The following is a 26,363-nucleotide window of genomic DNA, read 5'->3' as shown; positions in this document are numbered from 1 at the left end:
TTATGGTGAAGTCACAGAGGGAGTGAGTGGGGGGAAAGGTGTTTTCAAATCTCAGCCTCCTCTGGCTCCGGCTTCATATAAGTTACAAGAGCCCTACTGAGGTAAAGCACCATCTGTCCCCATACGCTGAGGCTGCCCTTTGTACCAAAACAGCAGCCTCTTAATGACAAAGTTTAAAGGCACAAGTGGGTGCCTCCTAGAGACAAGAAGCTGCATGATAATAACCATGTACCCACCAAATGCAGGCATGTGTCACACGTCTGACAGATGCAAATACGTGTGGGCATCTTTTCATGGTCCCATCTCCTCCTGGTGGGAGGACAGACCCTGGCACACTGTCCTGGTCTCCATCCAGTCATGCCAAAGACCTCCAGTGAGAGTCTGAGCAATTTGCTTAGCCCTTGCTCCTCTTCTGAAAGCAAGTTACCTCTGGCCTTTTTAAACATGCTACATGCTACAAACAAGGCATAAAGGAAATTGGGTGTTTTGGGCTTATTGTACTTGAAGCAGTTCATCTCCTTGTTTTGGGGTACAGACTATCATCTTTAAAGACAGAGACAAGCTTTCCTCTGAGTTTCAGGGGTGGAAACCACCAATGTAACATTGCAGAATATGATTGGAGACTTTTTTCTTCCTGGGGATTTTCTGGGGTTTGTTCTGGATTTCTAGGTTTTTCCTTCACACCTTTTTTGGGGAAGCTATCTAATACAACTGAGACAGCTTTCGCAAAAGTAGATCATGTTTCCTGAGAGACATCATTCAGCAGGATGCCCAATGTAGCTCTAGGGATGCTTTTAGGAAACTTCATGTAATTCCCATCCTTATCAGTAAAAGTCACATGCAAATAAAAAGGGGAGAACTGAGACATTTAGTGTTGGATTAGTTCCTCTCAACACACAGAGCGAAAAGTCAGTCCAGGCCTGTTAAAATCCCTCTGCCTTAGAAATAATGAGACTGGTGTACAGTGGTTATCAGTGGCCAGATTACTGCCTTCGGTGTTCTAGCTGTATAAACTAAGTATCTTCCTGTTGCTCACAAGCAAAGGGAGAGTGAACCAGGTACTGTTTATGTAGTGCTATAGTTGAGATTGTGCAAAACGGAGAGTGCATTTCAACACGGCACCTTCATAGACTCACAAGAGTCCACATGCAACACAAAGATCAGCGGGGTGATACAGGTGCGAGTAAGTATCACAGAGAAACATCACTGATTTGGCTCAAACTCATTCAAACAAGCAGAAAAATAAAGTTTACACAATCCCTATCAGCTTCAACATGCGTGCTGGCACTTGTGATGGTGTCTGGGAAAAGCCAGTTTCAGCTATTTTGGCTGGCATTTGAGCAAAGCATCAACACTTTTAAGGACCACAACCAAAGAAGGTTCTTTCAACAGAAAATTAGCAGTGAGTCTGCTTCTCTTGTTTTGTAAAACAAGCAGGGAAGCAGGTGCATGAGGATGTTCTCAGAGGTCCTTTAGCAGGGCTCACAAATATCGCTGTGGTTCCTGGGTCTCTTTGTTCCAGCCTGTTGTCTTTCCTTCAGTTTCCTGGTTCATAGCAAGAGCACAGAACAGCACCTCTCTCCTGTCTTCATGACAAAATGAAGTGTTAAGTGACTGGTTTGCAGTGCTTGTCCTGTAAATCCACACCATGTGTCAGTCTAGCTTAAACACTGGGGAGTTCTGTCTACAGTTGTTCTCTCTTCATGTGTGTGAAATGTTGGGGAGCATTACAAAAAGTACTAACAACTGACAGACACAAGGTCCCAGTAACAGAATTTAAACTTAAGTGTTTCACTTGTGCAAAACTAATTCAGAAATTATTTAAACATCAGACTCCTTGCTTGTGTGGGGTCTCTTATAAGTGCCTGTAATTAGGCTAGAAATGCTGAACAAGCAACAAAAAGCATTGTCACTTTTGTCAGTGACTTGGACAGTGGGATCAAGTGCATCCTCAGCAAGTTTGCCAACAACACCGAGCTGTGTGGTGAAGTCAACACGCTGGAGCGAAGGGATGCCATCCAGAGGGACCTGGACAGGCTTGAGAGGTGGGCCAGTGTGAGCCTCATGAAGTTCAACAAGGCCAAGTCAGCTGGTTAAAACATGGTGCCGATAACACCAAGCTTGTGGGTTCGATCCCTGTACAGGATATTCATTTAAGAGTTGGACTTGATGATCTTTGTGGGTCCCTTCCAGCTCAGAATATTCTGTGATTCTGTGAAGTGCAAGGTCCTGCACCTGGTTTGGGGCAATCTCAAGGACAAACACAGGCTGGGGGACAATGGATGGAGGGCAGCCCTGAGGAGAAAGACTGAGGGGTGTTGGTTGATGAGAAGCTCAGCATGACCCATCAATGTGAGCTTGCAGCCCAGAAAGCCAATTGTATCCTGGGCTGCACCAAAAGCAGCATGGCCAGCAGGTTGAGAGAGGTGATTTGCCCCTTTACTGTGCTCTTGTGAGACCCCATCTGCAGTGCTGCGTTCAGCTCTGGGGACAAAAGAAAGCCATGGATCTGTTGGAGCAAGTCCACAGCAGGGCTGCAGAGATGATCAGAGGAGTATCTCTCTTAAGAAGACGGGCTGAGAGAGTTGGACTGGCCTGCTGGGAGAAGAAAAGGCTCTGGAGGGACCTTATAGCACCTTGCAGTACCTAAAGGGGGCCTGCAAGAGAGCTGGAGAGGGACTTTCTATAAGGGCACGTAGCGAGAGGACAAGGGGAGAATGGTTTTGAGATGAAAGAGGATGAGTTTAGATTAAATATTAGGAAGAAATTCTTCACTGTGAGGGTGGTGAGGCACTGAAACAGGTTGCCTAGAGAAGCTGTGGATGCCCCGTCCCTGGAAGTGTTCAAAGCCAGGTTGGATGGGGCTCTGAGCAGCTTGGTCTTGTGAAAAGTACCCCTGCCCAGGGTAGCAAGGTTGGAATTAGATGATCTTTAAGATCCCTTCCAACCCAATTCATTCTATGATTCTATGAAACTGGGTGGCAGCACCAGAGGAGGAAGAACAATAGTCATGGAACATTGCTAAACTGTAGAGTGAGGAAAGGACACAAGGGCAGGGAGGGGACATTGCTATTGTATCATTTCTACTGGCAGTGGAGAGGTATTTCCACACATGTAATGTATACATGTAATAGTGTTCAAACACATTTTTACTGGTTACTGCATGGTTAAATGCTTTGCTGTGTAGAATCATCTCCTGTTGAATCTCTACCTGAGATAACCTGTGGGTTATGGGACCTTCTTTCTCATGTCCAAATCTCACCTTTGAACTTCATTTTACCTGGCAGTCACCTCTGATGTTTTATTTCAGTAAAGGAAACAGGCATATTTTGTTTCAGAAAATATAATGTTGTTTTCTTGTACTTTCATTTCAGCAACCTATGTGCAAGTGGTCAGATCCTCTGGATTCCAGAAAACTGATTCCCGTAGCCCCACGTTCCACCCAGTTGACTTGAGGTAGAATCAATTAATCTGTCAACAGTTCTTAAACCATCACAAAGTTACCACACCAGTTAATGAGGGAGAGGGCAAAACAAAAAATATAACAAAAACAAAAGTATAATGAAGACAGCTTCCCATTTTTGCTCAGCTTGGTGAAGTAGATAGGAATCTGAATTTCTAAAACAATTTTCTGCCTTTCCCTCTATGGTGCTACTAGTAGCTACTGTGTCGAAGTAATCTCCTCCTTTTCTTGCCCCTCACTCTCAAAAACATTAAAAAATAGGAAGTTCAAGCTAATGTTAAGAATTGAAGCTTAAAACAAGACTTCCCTGCCAAAAGTACTCTTATGTTTTAGAATACATACAGCATTCGAAGTTTCTCCCCTGTATCAGTATTAGCAATGTGCATTTTAATAAATTGCTTACTATAAATAATAATAGTAATAATAAAATAAATGCTAGGGGAAAAAAAAATCCCTCAGGTTTCATTACAGCTGTGAATACCAGAGGTGGGAATTTATGTACAAACGCTAACTATGCAGCAGCTTAGCTGGTGGCTTTATTTCATAGAATCATAGAATGGTTTGGGTTGGAAAGGGATCTTTAAGATCATCTTAAAGATGATCAACTCCCATGCCATGGACAGGGACACCTTCCACTACATCAGGTTGCTCAAGAACCCCACCCAACCTGGCCTGGAACACCTCCAAGGATGGAGCATCCACAGCTTCCCTGGGCCACCTATTTCAGTGCCTTACAACCCTCATAGTAAAGATTTTTTTTTTCCCAATATCTAATCTAAATCTACTCTCAGTTTGAACCCATTCCTCCTTGTCCTGTCACTACATGCTCCTGTACATAGTCTCTCTGCATCTTTCTTGCAGGCTCCCTTCAGGTACTGGAAGGCTCCAATTAGGTCACCCCAAAGCCTTCTCTTTTCCAGGTTGAACAATCCCAGTTCTTTTAGGCTTTCCTCATAGGAGACGTGGTCCATCCCTCTAATCATCTTGGTGGCCCTCCTCTGGACTTGGTCCACACAGGTCGATGTCCTTCCTGTGTTGGGGACGCCAGAGTTGGATGCAGTACTCTAGGTGGGGTCTCACCAGAGCACCAATTCTATATTTAATATATAATTACCATTACCATTAACAGCCACGATAGTAAAGACAGTCCGAAAACGATCTCGCGTACCACGGTGCCACCTTCAGGGAGCCCGTGACGCGGCTCTCGCCGCCATGCGCACACCGCGTTGTGCACCACTCGCTTTTCCCACGGCGTCGCGGCCCGTCCCCGCTTTTCCCATGGCGGGATTCACCCCCCTCCCCGGCTCCGGCTGGGATGCTGCCCTGGCGCCCCGCCTGCCGCTCCCCGTGACCGCGGCGAGCGGGGCGTTGCCGGCGGCGGGTCCCGCCCCGACCGTCGCCCCGGCGACGGGGGCAGAGCGGCCCGGCCCGGCCGGGAGAGGCGGCGGGCGGAGCGAAGGGGCTCGCCGGGGACCGCCCCGTGGCACCGCCCGCAGCGCCGCGGTGAGTGGGCGGCTGCGCTCGGGGGCGACGGGAAGGGTGGAGAGAGGTGGGTCTCCTCGTCACCCGGGGGCTGGGTCGTCCTGGGGGGTCCTTCCCAGGACGGAGGAGGTGCTGGTTTAGGATGGAGCGGGAACAGCCCCAGGGGCTGTTATCTATCCCTGAACAGGACGGCTGCTCTCAGGCTGGTTTGGGGTGGGCCGGCTCGCTGGTGGGATTCACTCACGTGTATAGGGAGCTGTCCTGCTGTAGTGCTGGGGTTGGGAGAGACGGCGCTGCTTGGGTGTGGAGCCTGCAGAGAGAGGGATCCTACCTGCTTTGACTTCAGTAGGTCAGGTCCGGGCCTTGATGGACTGAAATGGCCAGGGTTAATGAAAGGAGGTGAATTTTCATTTGGGAGAACCGGGGTGGAACTTGCAGGCTGGGTGGTGCTGAGTTGCAGAGCCTGAGTGAGTACGAGGAGTGCTGTGCTCCCCTTTCTGCTGTGAGCGTGTGTTAAGGAAGGTACTCTCTTGGGAAGTGACTGAACGTCATCAGGTGAAACTGAAGTGGAAAGAAGCATTTGTTTCCATTCTCAAGACTGAGAGGGGGATCTCATTAATGCATAGAAGTATATCAAGGGCAGGTGCCGAGAGGGTGGTGCCAGACTTTTTGGTGGTGCTCAGTGACACGATGAGGAGCAGTGGCCATAAGCTAAAGCACAGAAAGTTTCACCTCAACAAGATGAAGAATTTCTTTATGTTGAGGGTGGCAGAGGACTGGAACAGCCAGCAATGGAAGTCATGGAGGCTCCCTCTCTGGAGATATTCCAAACCCACCTTAATGTGCTCCTGTGTAATGGTGGTTGGACTAGATGATCTTCAGAGGTCCCTTCCAACCTTAACAATTGTGTGAATCTGTGATTTATTGAAACTTACAGTGGTGTGGAGATGCTGAAAGATGTTCCTGTTCCTTCTGGACACTGTGCAAGGCTGGAGACTTCAAGGTCCAGCAGCACTGAAACCATTGCTGTCCTGAAACTTGCTGTACTGCTCACTGCATCGCAGGAAGAGGTTTCATGGGGGTGGGAAAAGGTAGCCTTGCTGGCATGGATGAAACATCCTGAGAAAGTTATTGTGAGTCATTTTGTTTTGAAACCAAAGCTGGTTTGGAAGAAAACAAGGGAAAATACTCAGAGCAAACTTGAATTCTTCCTTTTTGATGTGTCCCATCCTAAAGGCCTGATTCAAACAAATGAAACAATATACTAGACTCTTGAAGAGACTTTTAAAAAAATTTATTTAAGACAGTCTATTTAAAAATACAAATATTTACTGTCAATGGTATTGACTTCTTTCTTGCAGCTGAGAGTCAGGCTTTTAAATAACTGCTGGTCTTTGATTAGACTAATGGATTTGCGGTAATCTCCAGAACTGGATCCACCTGTCATGGGATCTGATTACTGTCAGCTTTAGTAATACACAGTCACTACCAAGAAGGCTCTTGTAGCACCAAATTGTTTGTTGTTTAGTGGTTGAGTTTGGGTTGGTTTTTGTTTGTTTTTTTTTTTACTTTTAAAATTTGTATCAGCATACATTCTGTACTGTGCAGTACTGCCAGTTTTGATCACTGAGAATAGTACCATCCTCTGCAAACACTTTTGGCGATTTCAGGATTACTGTAAACAGGTTGGTGAGATTGAGTTGTGGGTGTTCTGCTTATCTGTGTGGGAGGTCTTTGCTGGGTCATATATCCTAGTTTCTGTTTATTTGAGAGTAGCCTGTTTAGCATGCAACTATGAAATGGTTGGTAACGTGTAGTACTTGTACAGAAGAAATGCAGGTGATTTGCTGTTATTCATTGCATTTTGAAATGTAATTCAGACAACTAAAACAATTTCAAATTGTTGCTAGTGCTTAAAGCACCATTAATATAGTAAAAGTGAAATTCTGCTTAAATTACTTCATATTTGTTCAGATCCTCTAAATTTACACAAATTATAGATTCTGTCAAGCTATTGTATTTTGTCCTCTATTTGTCCCTTGCTTTAATCCTTCCTTAATCCTGTGTGAAGAGATTATGCACAGTGTGTCATTAAGAGTATAAAACAAGCTGTTGTTTAGAGTAGGATTTCTCTTTCCAGTTTGGTAGCTGACTATTTTGATAATTTTACATTTTAGAGCTTCATATCACTGGGGAAATAATAATATATAAGCATTAGAATGGGAAAGGCCACTTCAGAGGCTTGTGCTAACCAGAAAAGCTAGACTGAGCCCTTACTTCCCCTCAGGTTGGTAAGAAAGAGAAAACTGAACGGCACATTTGAAAAAGACAATACAGAGAGACCACTGAGAAAAAAAATTCTCACCTGAGCTGGGTACATGTGGTTTAAAGTGCAAAGTATGCAGAAGTCTGTAGTGAAATGTGAATCTCTAGAGCATTTAGATTCTAACTCACTGTGCTCTGTAACTCTAGTAAAAGTGAAAGAAGCCCCTGACCCTGATGCCAGATCAGGCTGAAAAATGCAAGTGCTTGGCAGCCTCGTTTGTTTTAATATGGGTGGGCAGTGGCAGTAAGTTTTGCAGGAATCAGTGCTGCCTTTTTTTGGTCAGCAAACCTCTGTCACCCTCCAGCATTTCCTACAGGCTATGGTGTGCCATAACATTGCTGTAAATTTGACCGCTTAGTGTCCAAAGAACCCTATCAGGTTTTTTAGATACCCTATCAGGTTTTTTGGATGTATTCTCTTAAAAGCTGGAAAAGAGCTTATAGTCAAGTGTGATAGCTGCAGTCCATTTTTTCCCACTGCATTTGGCTAGTTTTCATTTGATGATGTCTCACTGTAAGAGTTTCATTGTTTGCTTTTCTTTTGTAAACAGTAAGTGCCAAGACAACTCTTTAATGAGAGTCAATAGTGGAATGGCCTAGTGTGCATCAGTGTGGTTTTAGGTATCCACTACATAGACATTGTTACCAGGGTACATAGTTTTCACACCTTGTTTTGTGCATTTACATAGAGTAGATTTGACACTTCCATTTGATTATCAAAGGAATGTGTTGACTTTTCTATACTTTACTCGATTAAGTGCTTTCGTGCCCTAAAAATTACAATATACAGAAGAAAAGGAATAAGGAAATAAAATATATTACAGAACGGACTAAATGCACAATCACGCACTCAATACAGAACTTCTGGAGGGGAAATTACACAGAACTTCTGGAGGGGAGAACTACTTTATATGATGTTGTTTCAAGGGCACATGCCAAAATATTAGAATTGGACAAAAGGAATAATTGTAAGAGCATGTGATTAATATATACTCCAAAGAAAATTACTTGGAAAGCTGGTAGGGTTTAGGCACCAAAATTAGAGGACTTAAAGGTTAAAACTTGAGATTTGTGTCTAGATCTGGGTCTGTTAATTGCATATACAGAGGTTTTCATCTTGTTTTTTTTTGTTTGCTTTGTTAGAGAGCAAAAGATTGAAAGTGAAATGCGTGCAAATTCTCCAGATTTTTAATGTAACTTCAAGAGTTCAAGCTAGGGCCATCTTTGGCAGATATTGCTAAATCCCCTCCAAAAAACATGCCTTAAGCAATGTACAATGATATTTGTTGAAACGGAGAAACACAGGCACCCAAAATTTGTTACATTTAAGTTTACTTCATATTATATGCCTATGTATACCCATACACAAAATGAATATAGAGTTTATCATTGATGATGCTTTAAATGTGATGCTGTGTTTTAAAATGGGTATAAGAATACCTTCAGGATGTTTTTATGTTGTTTTGGTTTTTAATATATACATAAAACCAACAATTGACAACTTGCAAGATGGACATGCAGAATGTATCTTAACTTGGAGTATACACTTGATCATCTGCTTATTAGTGAAGTAAAAAAATAGTCTTGTTGAAGAAATGACAATATTGAAAGTATTAAAGACTTCAGTGTGTGCAGGCATTTTGGAGAATGAGATATAAAGCTGAAGTCTGAGAAAAAAGCAATAGGTTTAAATATATGAAAGTCCAATTTAAAATCCAGTTACAATTTGAGATGTCTGTGATTGTTACTTTTTGTTAAATCTGCTTTTTAGCTTTGTTTCAGAATATGCTATTAACCAGAAATCATATTTTACTATAGCGATGGCTTTGGAGGGGAGGTGTAGAGGGAGGTGTGTAAAAACATCTTTGTATTTTTCAATGCCAAAGTGGTGGTTGTCTGGTGCAAAGATTATAGACTGAGATGTCCACTTAGTCACTTGGTACTGGCATGTTGACAGCTGATGTGAGATTCCTTCCTGGTAACAGAAGCAATAAGAGTAACACTGTGCGTTACAACTGCTCTGAGGAAGCAGCATTTCAACTAATAATAGCTTAGAAACATTGGTCTATTGTCTAGGCAGATGTTTACACAGCAGGCTAGTCGACTTGAGAATGCATTGTTCACACTCCCGAGAGGCCAGTTTTAATGTTAAATTTTGCCAGGCCTGTAAATCTCAAGCCTGAGGCTTGTTATCAGCTGAATTTGAGTTCCTTAATCTGTTTGGACAGGACAGCCTGTAGCTAATTCTGGCATAAGGCTAAGGAGTACAGAGTTGCATGCTGAATTCTGCGTCTCCTATAAAGGTAGGCTGACTGTGTGTTTCATTGACTTGAGCTATATTTTGTGTTTTCAGACAACAGAGGCAAAAGGTAGAGACAATGCTATTACTCAGCATTCAGTGGTTTGTTTGTGTGTTGGCATTTGGGTTATGATGAGTAAATGGTACAGTGATAGGTTGTTAGTTTTTCCTAGACTTGCATAAATAAGTGGATGACTACAGTGAGTTTGCCTGAGTGCCTTAATGTCAGTTTTTAGGATTATGTCCAAAGTGCAGCTAGTGCTTGGTTGGAATTTAGGATTTGTGCATAGGACCTATGGCAGCTGGCCTTTATCTGACACACTGGTGATGGTATTGTGTATAATGAAAACTGGGGTTCAGGTTCAAGTTTGGGTCAGGATTCAAATTAAGATTTACATATATTCAAAGATGATCATTCAGCATTGCTCAGTGTGAATTCTTTTCTGAATGATCCAAGTACATTTATAACAATTCAGTTTACCCTAGTGAAGAATGGTTATCTCGCTTCTTCACCTCCCTTCCTCACTAACTTTTTAAGCATAGAAATCCTACTTTCACTACCAATTCAAAATAGTGCTGAGTCCCTAGGTTTACTATGGCACCCTGTGCAAAATCTGGGGGTTTATGTTATCCAAAACTTAAACTGTGCCTTTGTTACAGATCAGGAAGCTGCTACTGTCTGCAAATTCGGAGTAAGGAGTTCCATCAGAATACACCAGCCTTAAACACACTTCTCTTGTTCTAGGGAATAATGACAGTAATCTTAGCTCTCCAGTCTCTGCTTACTCTAACCCTAATCATACAGTAGGTACTTTTCTGTGGTTTGAAGGATTTAAAGGAACTAGTGACAATCAAGTGTTCTATTTAAAGAACACATACAGTTCTGGAGGGGTAGTTTGATACAAATAGTAGTGTAGTAGTGTCTCTTTTCTAAAATCTTGGAAAATTACGTCGCTTCTTTTTTTTTTTTTTTTTATTTTATTTTAAGGATCTATGTGAGAATGACCATGTTCTTGTGTCTCTTATACTTCATATCTGGATCTCAAAGTAGCTGTAGTTTGGGGGAGACCAGTGAATATCCTGCTCCGTTATGAGAAGCATTCACCAACATAAAGCAATCTGGAAGAAGATTTCTCTTAAGAAAATCAAAGAGCATAGAATCCTTTAACAAAGCAGAAGACATTGAGAATTTCATAAGCTTTTGGCTATCCGAGTCTTAAAAGAAATGAACCGTTACACAATTATGAAACAACTAGGTGATGGCACCTATGGCAGTGTGTTGATGGGGAAGAGCAACGAGTCAGGAGAACTTGTGGCTATCAAAAGGTATGTAGCATCTCAATTCAGTAGAGGTACTTGCAAAATCTTAAAGATTTTCACTTCTAACTTTATTGTCTTTCATTTGTGTAGGATAGAAAAAATGTCCCTTTTTAAAAGGAACTTAATAAAATTATATTTTTTAATTAAGGTGTTTAATAAGATGCTTGTGAGTCAGACTTCAGCTAACAGATCAACAGAGAGAAACATCAGTTTAAGTTACTGATTTATCTTGGCTTATAAGATTGCATGCTGTTTTGTTCAGTTTGAATATGCTTTCTTCTAAGAATGTTGTTAGGCTAACACCAAAGGAGAAGCAAAACTGAACGTGCAGTTGATTAATTAGGGAGTTTATTTATATGACTTGTAAGAATACCAGTCTTAATGGGTATATTTAAAATACCTTCCAACCCCCTAATCTTTGTAAATACTGCATTAAGTTTCATGTGTTGCTACAGTGATAAACAACAGCAACAATCTGGTCAGGTAAATAAAGGCTGTCTCCTTGGATCTAATGAAGTTGTGTTATGTGTAATCATGAGCCTTGTCATACTTGCTTAAAAGATGATTCCAAAACAACAATTTATTAGAGGAATGGGGAAGTTCCCCTTGAAATTCATAGGGAATTGCAAGCAGAATATAAAGCATAAATTGAAATACCAGAAATTGTATCTTGCTGAGACTCTTTTCCCTTATTCATGGATTTACTGCACTAAGTTAATTGTAATATAATTTACTGACTTTCTCTTTAAGAATTTCTGAGAATTTCAGATTTCTCCATATCTTGCTAGTACTGTTACTGAAGTTAATATTAATCTATCCTAAAGAAAAAAAAATCTCCAGTTGATCATTTTTATTATTTTTTGCAACATTTTGTGGGAATGTTTTTCATTCTCATGATTTCAGGATATGGAATTCTTTTGTGTGATTTTTAAGTTTGGGATTTGAGAGGGGACAGTTTTGGTCGAAGATACTTTTATTTTGAATGAAAATCTTGGGTTTAAATCTCTTCGCTTTAGGTGCTAGAACTTTACAGAAACACAGCAGTGACATTCACAACCCTGTCCCAAGATCTGAGCAAAGCCAAATATCCATATTTGGATGTGTGCAAGACATACAAATAAATGTATTACACTGTTATGTACAACAATTAGTTTAGAGGCATGTGTATGTATAATGTTGCCTGAAAAAAATGAAACTTTTTTTTTTGTAATTAATACCTTGGAACAGATTTGTAAAATGACTGGTCAAGTTAGGTGCTTAATTATAATGGTAAGCAGTCCAGACACCTTGCAGATTTTAAAAGTTTAATTTTCTTGTTTCCCTAGAATGTGCAACTTAGGCATAAGGATGTGATTTTCCATGTTTTACATACAGTGTCATCATTGCTTACCATATTATTAAGAACACAACTCCAATAATACAAAGGGATTTTTTGTCCCTTATACTTTGGAGTAACATGGTCTCTGGCTGTACTCCTCTAAAAGTGTGTTTTGAGTGTTTGATGATTAATCACTGCAAATTTATAGCAATTCTAAGTGTTGAGCTGGTTTTTAATAATATTGGTGATGGGTATACTTGAATGTTTTAAATTGAGGTCAAAGTAAAGGTAATGCTGCACTTAGGAAATAACATGTTTGGGTTTTTTATTCTAAAAGCATTCTGTACTGTTCACTGAAAATATTTTATCTCGGAATTGTATTTCAGAATGAAAAGAAAGTTCTATTCATGGGATGAATGTATGAATTTGAGAGAAGTCAAGGTAAAGTCGTGAACAGATCATGTTTAAAAATAAAAATGCCTTGTTAGACTTGCATGAAGGAAAAGGGCAGCTGCAATGTCCAAGCATAAGGCCAAACTCTTTAAATGGCGACAGATTTCACAAAACCATGGGCTGCTCTTACTTTTAGAGGTCCTGCTGCTTTGTGGAATACCCTACTATTCTCAAGCAGTGGCCATGTCTCACAGCCAAGCCTCTTGTCTTTGAGAGAAGATAAAGAAATTGATTTTGTATGTGTGTATTCCTGTGGTTGACTATCCTGCTCTTTCATTTTATTTGCAGATTTCTAGGTATATCTCCATTCTTTATATCTTGTATTTGTAGAAAACACTGGGATTTTTTGGCTAGCCAAGTGATAGAATAACACTTGAAATCCTGGGCTTAAATTCCGTATTTTGGGCATCTGGGCATTTTCTGTATATACAAAACTCCCTAACAAAAGAGTTTAGATTTTACTTATTGGAGGTTTCACATAATCAGTATATCCAAAAAGTACATCCATAAGAAAATCCTTGTTCATTAAAGTCTCATGCCAAAAAGGAAAAAAAAATGAATGCTGGGTTTTCTTATTCAGTTCAGTGAGCAAGAGCTGTTACAGCTTCAGATTTGTCTTTCATTGTAGGGAATTAGGTTTTTATGCTAATCTTCACTCCAGCTCTGATGTAATCCCTACAAATAGGTTTAAACTACTATTAATATAGTTGTTGGTTTTATTTTGGAATTAAACTGCTATTTTGTTGTTCTTTGAAACAAACATTATGAGATAAGTAACAGTATCAGATGAACATGTTTTGTGTATTCTGGACTAGAAACTTACATGTTAAAAATTTAGTTCTGATAAGGAATCAAGGTCACTGTCGAGTTATCTGAAGCCATATTTTGTTCTGTTACAGTCTCTGAAGAAGCTAAACCATGCCAATGTAATAAAATTGAAAGAAGTCATACGAGAAAATGACCACCTTTACTTTGTATTTGAATATATGAAGGAAAATCTCTATCAGTTAATGAAGGATAGGTATGTCTTTTTCACAGAACAAGCAATGTGCTATCATGCTTTATTTAATGATATTCATACTACCTTGAAGACCACATTGGAATTTCTGGTTTTGGCTCTCCTTGCAGCCCTATTGATGTTAACAGGAGTTGCTGCACCTGCTTATCTGAGGATAGAATTCTGCATTGCTCTGTGTTACAAGATTGTATATTTTAATGCTTTTGGAAATAAGTTTGATCAGTTGTTAACATGATAGTTTGCATGCCTTTGTGTAGACTCATGAGAGAAATTCCAAATACTTTTTTTTTTTCTTTAATAACCTTCACTTTAATGTATGAAGGATTGGATAAGCACTGTTCGTTCTGCTTTTGCTCATGGGTTTGGCTTAATGTGGGGATGCTTATGTGCGTGTACATGCATAAAACCAACCTATATATAGGTTAACACTGATGTTGCAATCTTGGACAAACAGTACATAGCAAGACTTGCAAGGTGGACTTTGGAATAGGATCTGTCTTTGCAGTAACATCTTTCTTTGCAGAATGCTTTTGCCTTTAATGTGTGTTTCCTTCAGACTTTTGTCATGCACTTTTACCTCCTAATGTGCCGAGCTCTTGGGCTGATGTCCTGGGATAGCTGGTAGCCATACTAGCACAGAGTTACAGTGCAGCTGAGCAGCACTGCTCTCAATCAGGGTTCCCTTAAGGGTACCACTGGCTGATACCCCTCCCTACAGTGCTCACTGTGTGATGTCTGCCTTGCTGCGTTACTGTGCATTCCATGTTCACCTGGTCAAGCACACTGCCAGCCAGCCAGCTTGTACAGAGGGATAGGATCATGAACCTCTCAGCAGAGAAGTTGCTCTGCAGCACTTACAGTGAGTGAAACTAAGGTCTGGTAGAGTTTTGAAGCGAGCTGGTTGAATATGTCTTATTTTTGTGCACAAGACTTGATGTGTCATGCAAAATGAAGAAATGGGTGTGTTCTGAAGATACATTATTTTTCCTTAATTACATGAAGTTGTTACTCTGTTTCTTCACAGAAACAAGTTGTTCCCCGAGTCAGTCATCAGAAACATGATGTATCAGATATTACAAGGGCTGGCTTTTATCCACAAACATGGTAGGTTTCATACTAGAGTTTAACTGTGTTGTACTTTTTTTTTAGAAAAGAAGATCATGCGTAGAAATAACATGAATAGAAATATCTAGCAAAGGCTATTAATTATCTCTAATAAAATATTCTTATCTGTTTCAAGTATGGTGCAATTTTAAACCATGCCTTGTTACTCTTTGTTTTCCTATAATTGCATTTTCCTCTTTCTTTTGGAAAGCATTGGATGTTGTTCATAGAATGTTCAGTAGTTCTTTCTGCCTTAGTTACTAGATGAATAAATAAAACTGTAGAAACTTTTATGCTGTGCTATACTAAACAATTCTGCTTCCTCAAAAAGATCTAATCAAGGAGCATTGATACATCAATACTTTTGTGTTCTGATACTATAACTAATAGGATACTCTACATATAAAAAATACTAATATAACTTGTTCATTGAGAAATTCAAACAATGTCATTAGTAAATACAATCTGAATTTATTTTAATACAATCTGAATATATTTTAATAGATGGGATGTTTCTAGGAATTACAGGCACGGTCTAAATTAGAGGTGCGGTGTGCTCACAGCAATAGAAAGTTTCACAGAGTTTGCAAACCTCTTAATTAACTGAAAATGAAATAAGAAACCATGTTCCCAGTGAAGTCTGATTGACTTTCATGTACCCCGATAAGGCCTGTTGATAAATTCAAATAAATAATTAGTTCTGTTTAGTATTATCAAATTGCCATTTTCTTGTCTTTCTGATCAAGATCATATACTGTTCTCTGATTATTAGCATCCTCTTTTCCTTCCCCATTTCTCCATGAAATCAATGAGAAAATTAGATTTTAAGAAAAACTTCAAATTTTAAGGTACGGTAATTAATATTTTGATTTGACCATGTTTGGGGATAAGAGTATGATAAATTTGAATATTTACATTTCATTGTAATAGTTTCAGCCAACTTCTTAGAGTGATTTTCAATTTGTGCATGCAGAAGTTGAATGCTTTATTCTAGCAAGTGAATTTCCAGCAAGTTAATGTATAATATAACAAATTGTGCGTTCCAATTAATCAGTAGAATTGATTTGCTCAGTGACTTAACCACTGCCCAAGTATAGAGGTGCTCAAGCCAACAGCAAGCACTGAAGAAACTTTATGTGCCCACATGACTGATAATTAGTATTCCTGAGCAGAATTTGCACCTCTTTTATATGTCTGTATCTCCAAGTTGTTGTCAGAATGATAAGTAACTAATTAAAAAATCATTCAAGGCATTTTATAAATCAAGTAAGTGTGTCAGATGCTCAATTTTTCCATTATCCAAAACTGAAAAAGCAGTTGTAGCTTTTGCAAAATATTTCATTCTGAAATTGGTTTGGTGCACAAACTGATGTTTCTGCAATAACCAATTCATTTTCCTTAGTGTGCTCATGACTGTTTACATCTGTTAATTTAAGAACACTTGGTGTAATATTCACTGGAGGGTAAATGTGTGCATTTGTTGGGGGAGGGCTACAATTCTTTTATGTTGAATTTATATTTAAAAAATTAAGAAAAAAAAAGACAGGAAAATACTATATTCTTCTAAAACATCCCAAAGTAAATATTGGATTATTCTATTAGAAGGTGCTGCTTAAGAAGTGATTACATGATGATTTGCCACTCTTTTTTGTCTGATCCTCTACAGGATTTTTTCATAGAGATATGAAGCCTGAAAACCTTCTCTGTATTGGACCAGAACTTGTGAAAATAGCAGATTTTGGTTTGGCTAGAGAACTGAGATCTCAGCCACCTTACACAGATTATGTTTCTACCAGGTGGTAAGTATATTAAGAATTTAATACATTAGCTTAACTAATTACCGTTCTATTACCACTTTAATTTATCTGTTATTTCCTTCCATCCTTATAGGTACCGTGCTCCTGAAGTTTTGCTGAGATCATCTATCTATAGCTCACCTATTGATATGTGGGCAGTTGGCAGCATAATGGCTGAATTGTACACACTAAGACCTCTTTTCCCAGGCACAAGTGAAGTAGATGAAATCTTCAAAATTTGCCAAGTACTGGGGACTCCAAAGAAGGTAAGACTTAAAAAAACTCTGACAGTTGTATTTTTAAAACAAACAAACAAATTTTTACAAAACGTGTTAATTATATTGCAGAACCTACATATTAAATTATTAGTTTAGTAAGTTTCCTGAGGCTTAAGGTTTTCTCAACCATATTTCATTTAAGCTTCCATTATGGCATGTAATGCTAGTCCTTTGTTGTATATTAGCATCTGTTGTGTATCATACCATTATGTGTAGCCTTATTCTCCTCTGATGAAAGCCAGATAAAATTGGTTAATTTAGTTATTTAAAGCTATTTATATTGGAAAGCAAATCAGAAGTCTCCCAAGGTTTCATTTCCCACAGCCAATTTACTTTCCTTTCCTGAAAGTGCAATTTTTCTGTGGTGGCCCCCAGAATTTAGAGCTAGTAGAAGATATGATAAATAAGACAAATTATGCTTTTCTTTTGAATTTGATCTCAAACACAGATATCTCATAAATATTATTAGCAATAAGAAGTAATGGAGGGAAAATGTGCAGTCTTTTAGAGAGGAAACAATGTTTTTCAGTTACTTTCTGGATGGGATAAATACTATTTTAAATTACAAGGAAGGTTTGGTTAGGGCATATAAAAATGTATGCAATTATATCTATTTCAGTTTAAAAGTTCTTTTAGCAAATGAGTATGTGATCATGCAAGAAAAGGATAAGCTTACCTTCAAAATTTTGAATAAGCTGAAAAAAAGACCATATAAGATTAAATAATTTTGGAGACTAAGGTAAGAAATGGCAGATGTCTGTCAGTACTTTATGGATGCAAACAGATCTTGGTGACATAACTGACTGAACAGAGTCTCTAAATCTGGGAAAACCTAAGGGTGGGAGAGAAAAATCAGTTTCATTAGTATTCTAGTGATATAAAATATAGTATAATTCTTGTCTAGTAATGGAGCTGTTATCGATAGAGAAGGAACTGAAAACGTAAAACAGAAATAGATTAAGTTTAGCTAGGAACATGAAGAGCTTGAAAGTGGTGGGAAGACATCCAAGAGAACATACTGAGAAACAGGTGCAAACTCGTGACAGAGCAGAGGATAAAAGGTCAAGTGGAGAGTTACAGATGGTATGTTGTGGAAAAGAAACTTGACTCTAGAAGACTAAGTGAAAATTGGTATGATGTGTAAAACAGTGCTTACCATGACCCAGTTATGCATCAAAATAATGCGGAATATGAGTAGTATTTTAGGACTTGTGTTTTCAAATGCAGATGTGAAGTTTCTTAAGCAGATCAAAAGTCTAGGATACTAAGAAGAACATTTTGATGTATATTAAGAATATCTGTGAAAGAGAGTAACCTGCTAGCTTCTGGAACATTTTCAATGTATAGCATAAACAGCATAGAATTCTAGAAGTGCAGGGAAAGGTTTTCATTTTGTAGAGCAATAGCTGAGCAGCACTGAGCTGACCGCTGTGTTTTTTCTCTAACCTTACAAGTAGTTAACAGAAGCAAATTATGACTGTTTAGAGTGTCATTCCCTGACTAGGAAGCTTATTGCTTGGGAAAGCAGGGAGCATTACCAGCTGAGTATTTCATAGAAAACTTTAGCCTCCAATAAAGACCCTAGAGGTTAGAGACAGCATATGTCAACCTTCTGGGATCAGGAAGCTGTAATTAGTTCCTTTGGGCCCCTGTCATCTGCTGGGCAGACCTGGGAATTTTCTCCCCTCACCACAATGTTAAAGGCATTCTTCAGGGAGATCACTATGTAAGAGGAGTACTTAAATATTATTATAGGAATTATCACAACAAATAATGCATTTGTTTCAAGTGAAGTACTGTTCTGCATTCTGAAAAACAGAAGTAGTTATTTTAATAGTGTGATTTTGCAGGTAGTTTTACAAATAGTATTTTTTTCAGACACAAATTTTGATTAATTCCATTATCTCACAATAAGGAATTACAGAAATTATGAACAATAGTTTATTCCAGTTTGCTTTCCTGTGTTTAAGCCCATGATACCATACTAATGACTTCTGTGAATTTGGGTGTTTAAAATAGTGACACGCAACTATTTTGTTTTATTTTATAAATTACATTGCTTTATTTATTTTATAATTAAATTGCACCATTCAAGTACTGGCAGTGATGGCGCACTTCTAATTTTTATTTTTTTTTTAATAAAAATGTATTTTTCATTTTTGCTCTTATACTGTTTTCACCCTATCCCTATACTTCACCAGTTCAACATTCAGCCCTTGGTACTTCATTGTAAACTGTTCCTTTATCACTACTTCTAGAAGATAGAATGTCACCAAATCCAATAAAGGAGGACAGTGCAGTGGAGGAGGAAAGAGGCTTTCTCCATTAATTTAAATGAACAAACTATTCTCTGAGGTGGAATAAGAAGTCACTTGAAGTCTTGAGACTTATTTTAACCAGATGTGGTTTATAATTATATTTGAGTTCTTTGGTTACCATGGGCTGTGCTAACAGAGCTAATACTGTGCATAAAAAGATGAGTAATAGCTAACATGGTATCTTAAGACCAAATTCTATCAAATCAATCCAATTTGCCCTGTAGCAGAGTAATAGGCTTGGTGGATAGAGGAAAAGCACTAATATCCTACACTGTCTTCAGGAAGGCTTCTGATGCTGTTCCTCACATTTTCATCAGCATATATATATATACAAACTGCACAAGTGCATACCTGTTTTGAAGGCCGCCTTCAGAGAATAAACTTCACTGGTTCTCATTCAAAATGAAAGATAGATTGAATAGAACTCATGAGTGGTTCTGCATCTGATGAAATTTTTGAAACTGAATTGAAGTCCTTCGGATGGAATAGATTTTACTTCTTAAGTTGGTAGATAGGCTGAGAAGGATTGAGAATGTTAGAAAATAAGATTAGGATTTAGAGGGTTTTTTAAATAAAATTAAAGACGTAGCTTTAAAAAAATTTCTTCAATAATGTGTTGAGTGCTGTACTTAGGCAGGAATAATCAGTTACATAAATATCTGTGGATAACTATCCAGCTAACACATCTGTAGAAGAGGCCATAGGAGATATACAGTGTATTTTATGTCAACAGTATTTTGTTGCAATAAAGACAAATACCATACCAGTGTGTAGAGAAAGGAGTATTGCTCATGGGCATATGAACTAATCTTTCTGTTTCACTTGCTATATTACATCCAGTTTAAAGTTTCCCTTTTCAAGAGAAAAAGATCAGGGTCTAGAGAAGAAATAAAACTTTAAAAGCCTAGACCCAGGAATTGTTTGGGTTTCTCTAGCCTATACAAAGGAGTACTGGAAGAAAAGGAGAAGAAATACATCTTCTAATGTATAAGAAAGCTGTTCTAGAGGAAAGAAAGAAGTAGTACTTCTTGGTATCTATGGATGATGCACTCTCTTGTCCTTCAGGTAGAATGTTTCCAAGTGTGTTATTCAGAACAATGGTTCCACCTTTACCTACAGGAGAGCTTGAGAAGGACTGCCAGAAACTGGAAGCTGATGTTGCATTCACAAGTGTTGTAATAATTGTAATGGATAATAGGAATGCCTGTTTCCGGCTATTTAGCAAGGAGCCATGCAAACCAAGCATGACTCAAGCTGCATTAATTTTGATGTAATACTTCAAAGATACATAGTCTTTGTTCTTTTTTAGTATTAATTTTTCTTTCCTTTAAAACAGAGTGACTGGCCAGAAGGATACCACCTTGCTTCTGCCATGAATTTCCGTTTCCCACAATGTGTCCCTATAAGCCTAAAAACTCTCATCCCAAATGCAAGCAATGAAGCAATACAGCTTATGAGTGACATGCTAAACTGGAATCCAAAGAAGAGACCTACAGCAAGTCAGGTCTGAGCACATAAGTAATTAAGTATAAGGCTGAATTTTCTTTCATTGCTAAAAAATTGTAGATACAGAAAGCATTTGATTGTCATACTACTGATGGCCACAGAAACATCTCCTCACTTTGAACACTTGTGTGGGAATGAGATTGAGTGGTGAGGAGAAAAAGTTCTAAACCTGGCTCAGCAGACATCATAAACTCTTCAGTTATTTCTGCAGTGTTGTCTTCTGTGTTGGCATATTTTAAAACTCTCTCCATACAGGATAGAGAAAAAGCTGAGCCACAAGTTTTCTCAGTTGTGTTCTACAAGTCACTTCTGCTACCTTTGTTTTCCTCCCCCATCTGTGCAAAGGGTGTTATTGAAAACTACGCTTTGCTTTCTGTGAAGCTGCAGATGGAATACAGTATGAAGAGCTAAGGATTATTTTTACTTGGAGGTGGAATATAAATTGTTCTAAGTGATAAGGAAAGAACTTTGTGAAGAACATACCAGTAGATCACAAAGGTCACAGTTTTTCTCCAAGTTGATTTGAAGAAAACATATTTCAAGTACCAAAGATGGTTACATTCTGTGGATTTTTTTTTTTTAAATTCATACCTAATGCGATCCTATTTAGAAGTATAGGAAGGAAGAATAGAGGAAATTGGGAAAGAAAAGACATATTGCAAGTTGGATGTAACGTAAGTGGTTCAGAAGTGGTTAAACAGATGGTACCAAATACAGCAACCATTTCTATCCACTTTATAAAGCATAACTATTGTACAGCCACTGAGATCTATCTGTAGTCCAGTACTATGTATCTCTACACAAAACACCGTATGGTGCCTTATAAAAGCAAATAACCAGCTTTTACACAAGTGAATTATCAAGGAAGCAGCTGCAGCAGTTGTGTAATCCACAGTCAAAAGAAAGAGTTTAATGCATATACATGGTAATGTGTAAAAAGGCAGCAATTCTTGAGTGCAGCTGAGGCAAAACACCTCTTTGAGAACTAACAAAGAGTAGGATCCTACCCAGAAGGAGTAGCAGAATGAGCTACTTTGACATAGAAGGAGGTGTGTTACTAAGGTGTGTCCAGGCTCTGCATCCAGTGGTGGACATGAAAAGGTCAGAGTAAAAGGATGAAATAAACATCTGCCTTAAGACAGACATTGTAGTTTCCTAATAAACACCATGAAGACACAGCAAGCACAGCGAATGTATTTTAAAGCAAAACAAAAGCAGGGAAAGCTGGTGATAAGAAAAATGAGGGAGAAACTTTGCTCATTAACATTCGGTAATTGTAAAACCCATACATGGCAATCATCTCACTTCTGTTTTTTTCTTGGTTTTGTTTGTTTTGTTTTGTGGGTATTTTTGTTTGTTTGCTTGCTTTTTGTTGTTTTTCTTGGGGGGGGTGGGTGCTTGTGGGGATTTGTTTTGTTTGGATGGTTTTCTTATGTGGGTTTTTTTGCTTTTGTTTGTTTTTGTTGGGGATTTTTTGTTTGGTTTGGTTTTTTTAATTAAAAAACCCCAGACTGTTCCTTGAGTTGCCAAAACATAATCAGCAGTGAAAACAGGCACTAAAGCATGTGGTAAAGGTAGTGGAGACTACTCGTCTTAAAACTGAGATTTGTTACTGCATGAATTTAGAATGGTGTCGAATGTAAAACACACCACAAAGCACAGACTCCACAAAACCTAGCAGTAAAGGAGGGAAAGACATGACTGCTGTAACATGCACAATTGGATCTGTCTTACTGAGTTATGATGGGAAGACTTTGAAACACAGAACTGCCAGTTATCAGTACACACTGTTTACATATGATCTCATTATGCATCCATCCTGCATCTGTGCAGGATTTGCTTGCTTAAATGTTTCAGAAACCTGCTTAGATCCTTGCTGAGGTTACCAAAATCAACTTTTTGAAGTAAAATTAGTATGTTATATCTTCTTCTCCAGGCTTTGAAGTATCCTTACTTTCAAGTTGGCCAAATTTTAGGACCTCCTCCACAGTATCTGGAGAAGCAGACTCCTATTAAACCGGTTCAGCCAACAGAGCCAAAGCCAGCTTTTCCTAAACTGGAAGCTATATCCAAGCCAGAACCTCTGTCTTCACCTGATTTACCTGACAAAACAGAGCCACAGCCCCTGCCAAAGGTTAACCACCAGCCTCTCCAGCAAATTCAGTTGCCTCAGAATACAGCTAACCAGCAAGTACCAAAGCAGCAGCAGCCACAAGCACAACCATTTTTTCCAATTATCAATAAAAATTCATCACCTGTAAGTTGTCTTTAATAACTACTTAGATGGTTTTATTAAAAGTTCTTAGTATATTCAACCAGGTGCTCACTTGTCCTACATTTTATTAGAGGAAATACAAATAGATAACTAGGGACTAATAGAGGATATGCCAGGTCGCTTACTAAAATTTGGCAGCCAGTCAGAAGAAAAAATTGCTTGTAACAACAATGTGTATTCATTTATAATAGCCCTTACTGACATGCTTATGCAGTAACATAGTTATAACAGCTATGACTTATTGACCTTTGAGAAATAATTCACAAAAATACTGTCAGTATACAGTAGAGAAGTGGAAAGGGAGAACTTCTCTTGCCTCATGCAGGAAAATACCCAAGAAGGTTTATCCAATTCCTAACCTCACAAGACTTTAACAACTAATATTTTTTTGTAAGATGAATAGTAAACTTTGGTTTGTAATTTTCATTTTGCTTTTGGGTTGTACTCGCTGAACTGCAATATAAAGCATGTTAAAAGTAAAAGGTATTCAGAAAATACTGGAAAGCAAATGGTAGTCAGATGAAAGGATAGTTTTTAAATTTAGTAATTTCATTGGAAGAGAATGTTTAAGAAAGGCCTGACAAGCTTCTTTTATTTGCTGTACTTACTTTGGGACCACAGCAGTGTTCTGCACCATTGTATTCTATTTCTCGAAGGTTCATCTACCACTGTTTAGAGCACAAGTTCAACAAGATACCAGCAGCAGAGGCTGAACACAGAACTGAATCTGCAAATAGAATGTTAACCTCACTACTTTAGGTAGACTTGGGCAATTTAAGGATGAGAGTCCAAAAGAGCTACACTCAAAATACATGCTGGCATTATTGTTATGGTTTGTACTTAAAGTCATTCTGAGACTATGACCAAAACAGGCAGAACATAACAAGAAAAATTCCCTCAAAGTCTTTAACCAGTATTCAGAAAGTAAACTAGATACAAAATATAAAATTTTAGAATGGAATTAAAGGTTGTTGTTTTTTTTTTATTTAAAATAGAAACAAGCAGCTAGTGGCCCTCTGAATGTTGCACTAGGTCCTAAAAGCTGCAGAAGACGATGGGGTCAGACTTTGGTAAAGGCTATGGATAGCTGGGATGACTTGGATGACCCTGAATTTGGAATGTCATGTTCAAAGAAGCCTAGCATTGCATTGTTAAAAGAAAAGAAAAACAAGGAATTTATTTTTAGGTAGGTCCTACAATTATGAAATCGTATTTTCTTTTAGCAAACTGTCCAGTAGATTTATAGATTGATTAAGACAAGTCTGGAAAAATTCAAGTCACCCAAATTCTGCAAGAATGCCAAAAGCTGTATGAGCAGACCAGCTTTGGGTGTGATGTTGATTTGGTGCTAGCAGTATCCCAATACAATCAAATTTGCTTTCAGGCACTACATGGTTTACGTGTTTCTTGTGTTATTAAGAAAATGTCTGTCTTACTAAAATCAGACATACTAACATAATTTCCTTTGTCAGTTAAGTGATACTGTGTTCTGCCAGTTATCCCCATTTGCTCTTATTCTGTACTGTTGGATACACTTATTTCTTCCAATACCAGGTCAAATGCTCATGAGGTATTAGATTTGGCTGTTACTTTTTGGAAATAGACTCTGCTGATGAAAGTGGGATAACTGAAGAGCACCCTATTGTTCAGGCTAAGGTCAGCTTGTGGTATTCTGAGATGGAGGTGTTGGTCACATTGTTTGAAAATTTTGATTTTTCAGTGTGCCAGAACCAAAGCCTTCATGCTGTATCCAGCCAGGAGCAGAAAATAAGGTTCTGATGAGAAATGATTCTGGAAGATCAAATACATCAGCAAAACAGTACTATCTAAGACAATCAAGATATCTACCTGGTAAGGTTAAAAGTCAATACATATAGAAAATACAAGGTGGGCACAACCTACACACAGTACATTTAAACTTTGGATTTCTCATTAGATAATTTTACTGTTCATAACCAGGCTAAATTTTCAAGCTTTGGACTAAATGCCTTTCCCAGAACATATCACAATTGATGCAGAAATTCATGGCTATGTAAATGTGGCTTGTACACCATAACAGTTCACAGCACCTCTTATGACCAGTAACATAAAAAATCCTCAGTAATATAAATCCAGTGTCTCTGGGACTACTAGGAATATATCCTGATTGACCTATAAGCAAGTGTGTCTGAGGACTGAAGAAACTACATATATTCTCTTCATCAGGAACCATAGTGATAGGACAAAGAGTAATGGGTTCAAACTGAAAGAGGAGAAATTTAAATTGGATATATAGAAGAAATTCTTTACTATGAGGGTGGTGAGGCACTGGAACAGGTTGCCCAGAGAAGTTGTGGGTGCCCCATATCTGGCAGTGTTCAAGGCCAGGTTGGATGGGGCTCTGAGCAACCTGATCTAGTGGGAGGTGTCTCTGCCCATGGCAGGGGTGTGGGAATTAGAAGATCTTTAAGGTCCCTTCCAACCCAAATCATTCTATGATTTTATACATATATAATGCATATTTATCAGTTTTGCAGTGTCAGGAGGTTGGAGGTCTTTACACACTTAGCCTTCTTTGTAGGAAGTGTTTAGAAATATCAACCACTGGCACTGGTAGGAATTCACACATTCACTTCCCCTCCCCAGGTATCTTTAAAAATAGAAGACTTAGTCTAACTCTGGGTGCTTTTATCAGGAAAATAACATGAAATTATGTAATTGCTAGAAATGAGAATGGAAAGGAGGGGAAAGCAAAGAGAATGTTTCCTTCATTAAGTATTCTAAATATATACTATAATCAAATTATTTTCTTGGTGTCACTTAGTGTCATTTATTTGTTACCATGATGCTTTGTACAATTCCAATAAGCATATCATGACTTCTGCTGTAATCCACATGTGAGAATTTAGGTGGCTCACAAAGGAATTCATCATTGTCAGGCAAGTTGTTTTGTTACAACGTATCATTAATTTGTCAGGAATTCATTAGGGTAATGATGACTTCTGAATATGAAATCACTTCCTGAATGTTAAATAGGATGCCCAGAGACTCAAGAGTTTAAGTCCAAAAGAAAAGAAAAAGAAAAATATAAAGGGCGAGGAGCTTCCCTATCTAAAGGTAACACAAATGGAAGGTTCATCTATATTTCTTCTTTTAAGCATGATTCTAGTGTCTCTCTGGTTTTCAGTTAGAAAGGCATAGATGTAAAAAATAATTAATTCCAAGATTTAAGGGAGTAATAGCTCCAAGGAGCATATTTGTTATTTATACATATTACTTTAGTTCTGTAACCAGCAGATCTGGGAGCTGTTTTCGTGCAGTGTAATCCCCTTAAGTCTTGTAATGCTCCTAACATGTGAACGAACAAGAACCTCTTTGTCCTACTTTTTAACTTAACCCTTAAAGAAATAGTTTATTTTCAGTCTTGAG

At 38.4% G+C, this 26,363-nt stretch overlaps 1 protein-coding gene across 13 annotated transcripts in view; it reads left to right on the top strand.

Annotated features, from left to right (window-relative positions):
- Window positions 1-4,893: 4,893 nt before the first annotated feature.
- The window catches only part of MAK (male germ cell associated kinase), a 29,575-nt gene continuing 8,105 nt past the window's right edge, over window positions 4,894-26,363 (top strand). For 7 of the 13 annotated variants that reach the window (XR_003529478.1, XR_003529479.1, XM_027654127.1 and 4 more), the window contains exons 1-11: window positions 4,899-4,966; window positions 10,558-10,895; window positions 12,594-12,648; window positions 13,560-13,681; window positions 14,703-14,782; window positions 16,449-16,581; window positions 16,673-16,844; window positions 20,511-20,678; window positions 22,617-22,937; window positions 23,951-24,141; window positions 24,676-24,806. Coding sequence is in view for 11 of the 13 variants with exons in the window: in XM_027654127.1 (XP_027509928.1) it covers window positions 10,795-10,895; window positions 12,594-12,648; window positions 13,560-13,681; window positions 14,703-14,782; window positions 16,449-16,581; window positions 16,673-16,844; window positions 20,511-20,678; window positions 22,617-22,937; window positions 23,951-24,141; window positions 24,676-24,806 (1,474 nt within the window). In the remaining 2 variants the exon portion in view is untranslated. Of the gene's footprint in view, window positions 5,013-10,243; window positions 10,262-10,557; window positions 10,896-12,593; window positions 12,649-13,559; window positions 13,682-14,702; window positions 14,783-16,448; window positions 16,582-16,672; window positions 16,845-20,510; window positions 20,679-22,616; window positions 22,938-23,950; window positions 24,142-24,675; window positions 24,807-26,363 lie in introns of those variants that run through there. The other 6 variants (XM_027654122.1, XM_027654123.1, XM_027654120.1 and 3 more) reach the window with 6 other exon arrangements.

Source organism: Corapipo altera, unplaced genomic scaffold (genome assembly GCF_003945725.1).
Source record: "Corapipo altera isolate COAL_440 unplaced genomic scaffold, ASM394572v1 60, whole genome shotgun sequence".
In the NCBI taxonomy this organism is placed as follows: domain Eukaryota; kingdom Metazoa; phylum Chordata; class Aves; order Passeriformes; family Pipridae; genus Corapipo; species Corapipo altera.
This window is presented reverse-complemented; position numbering and strand designations above follow the sequence as displayed.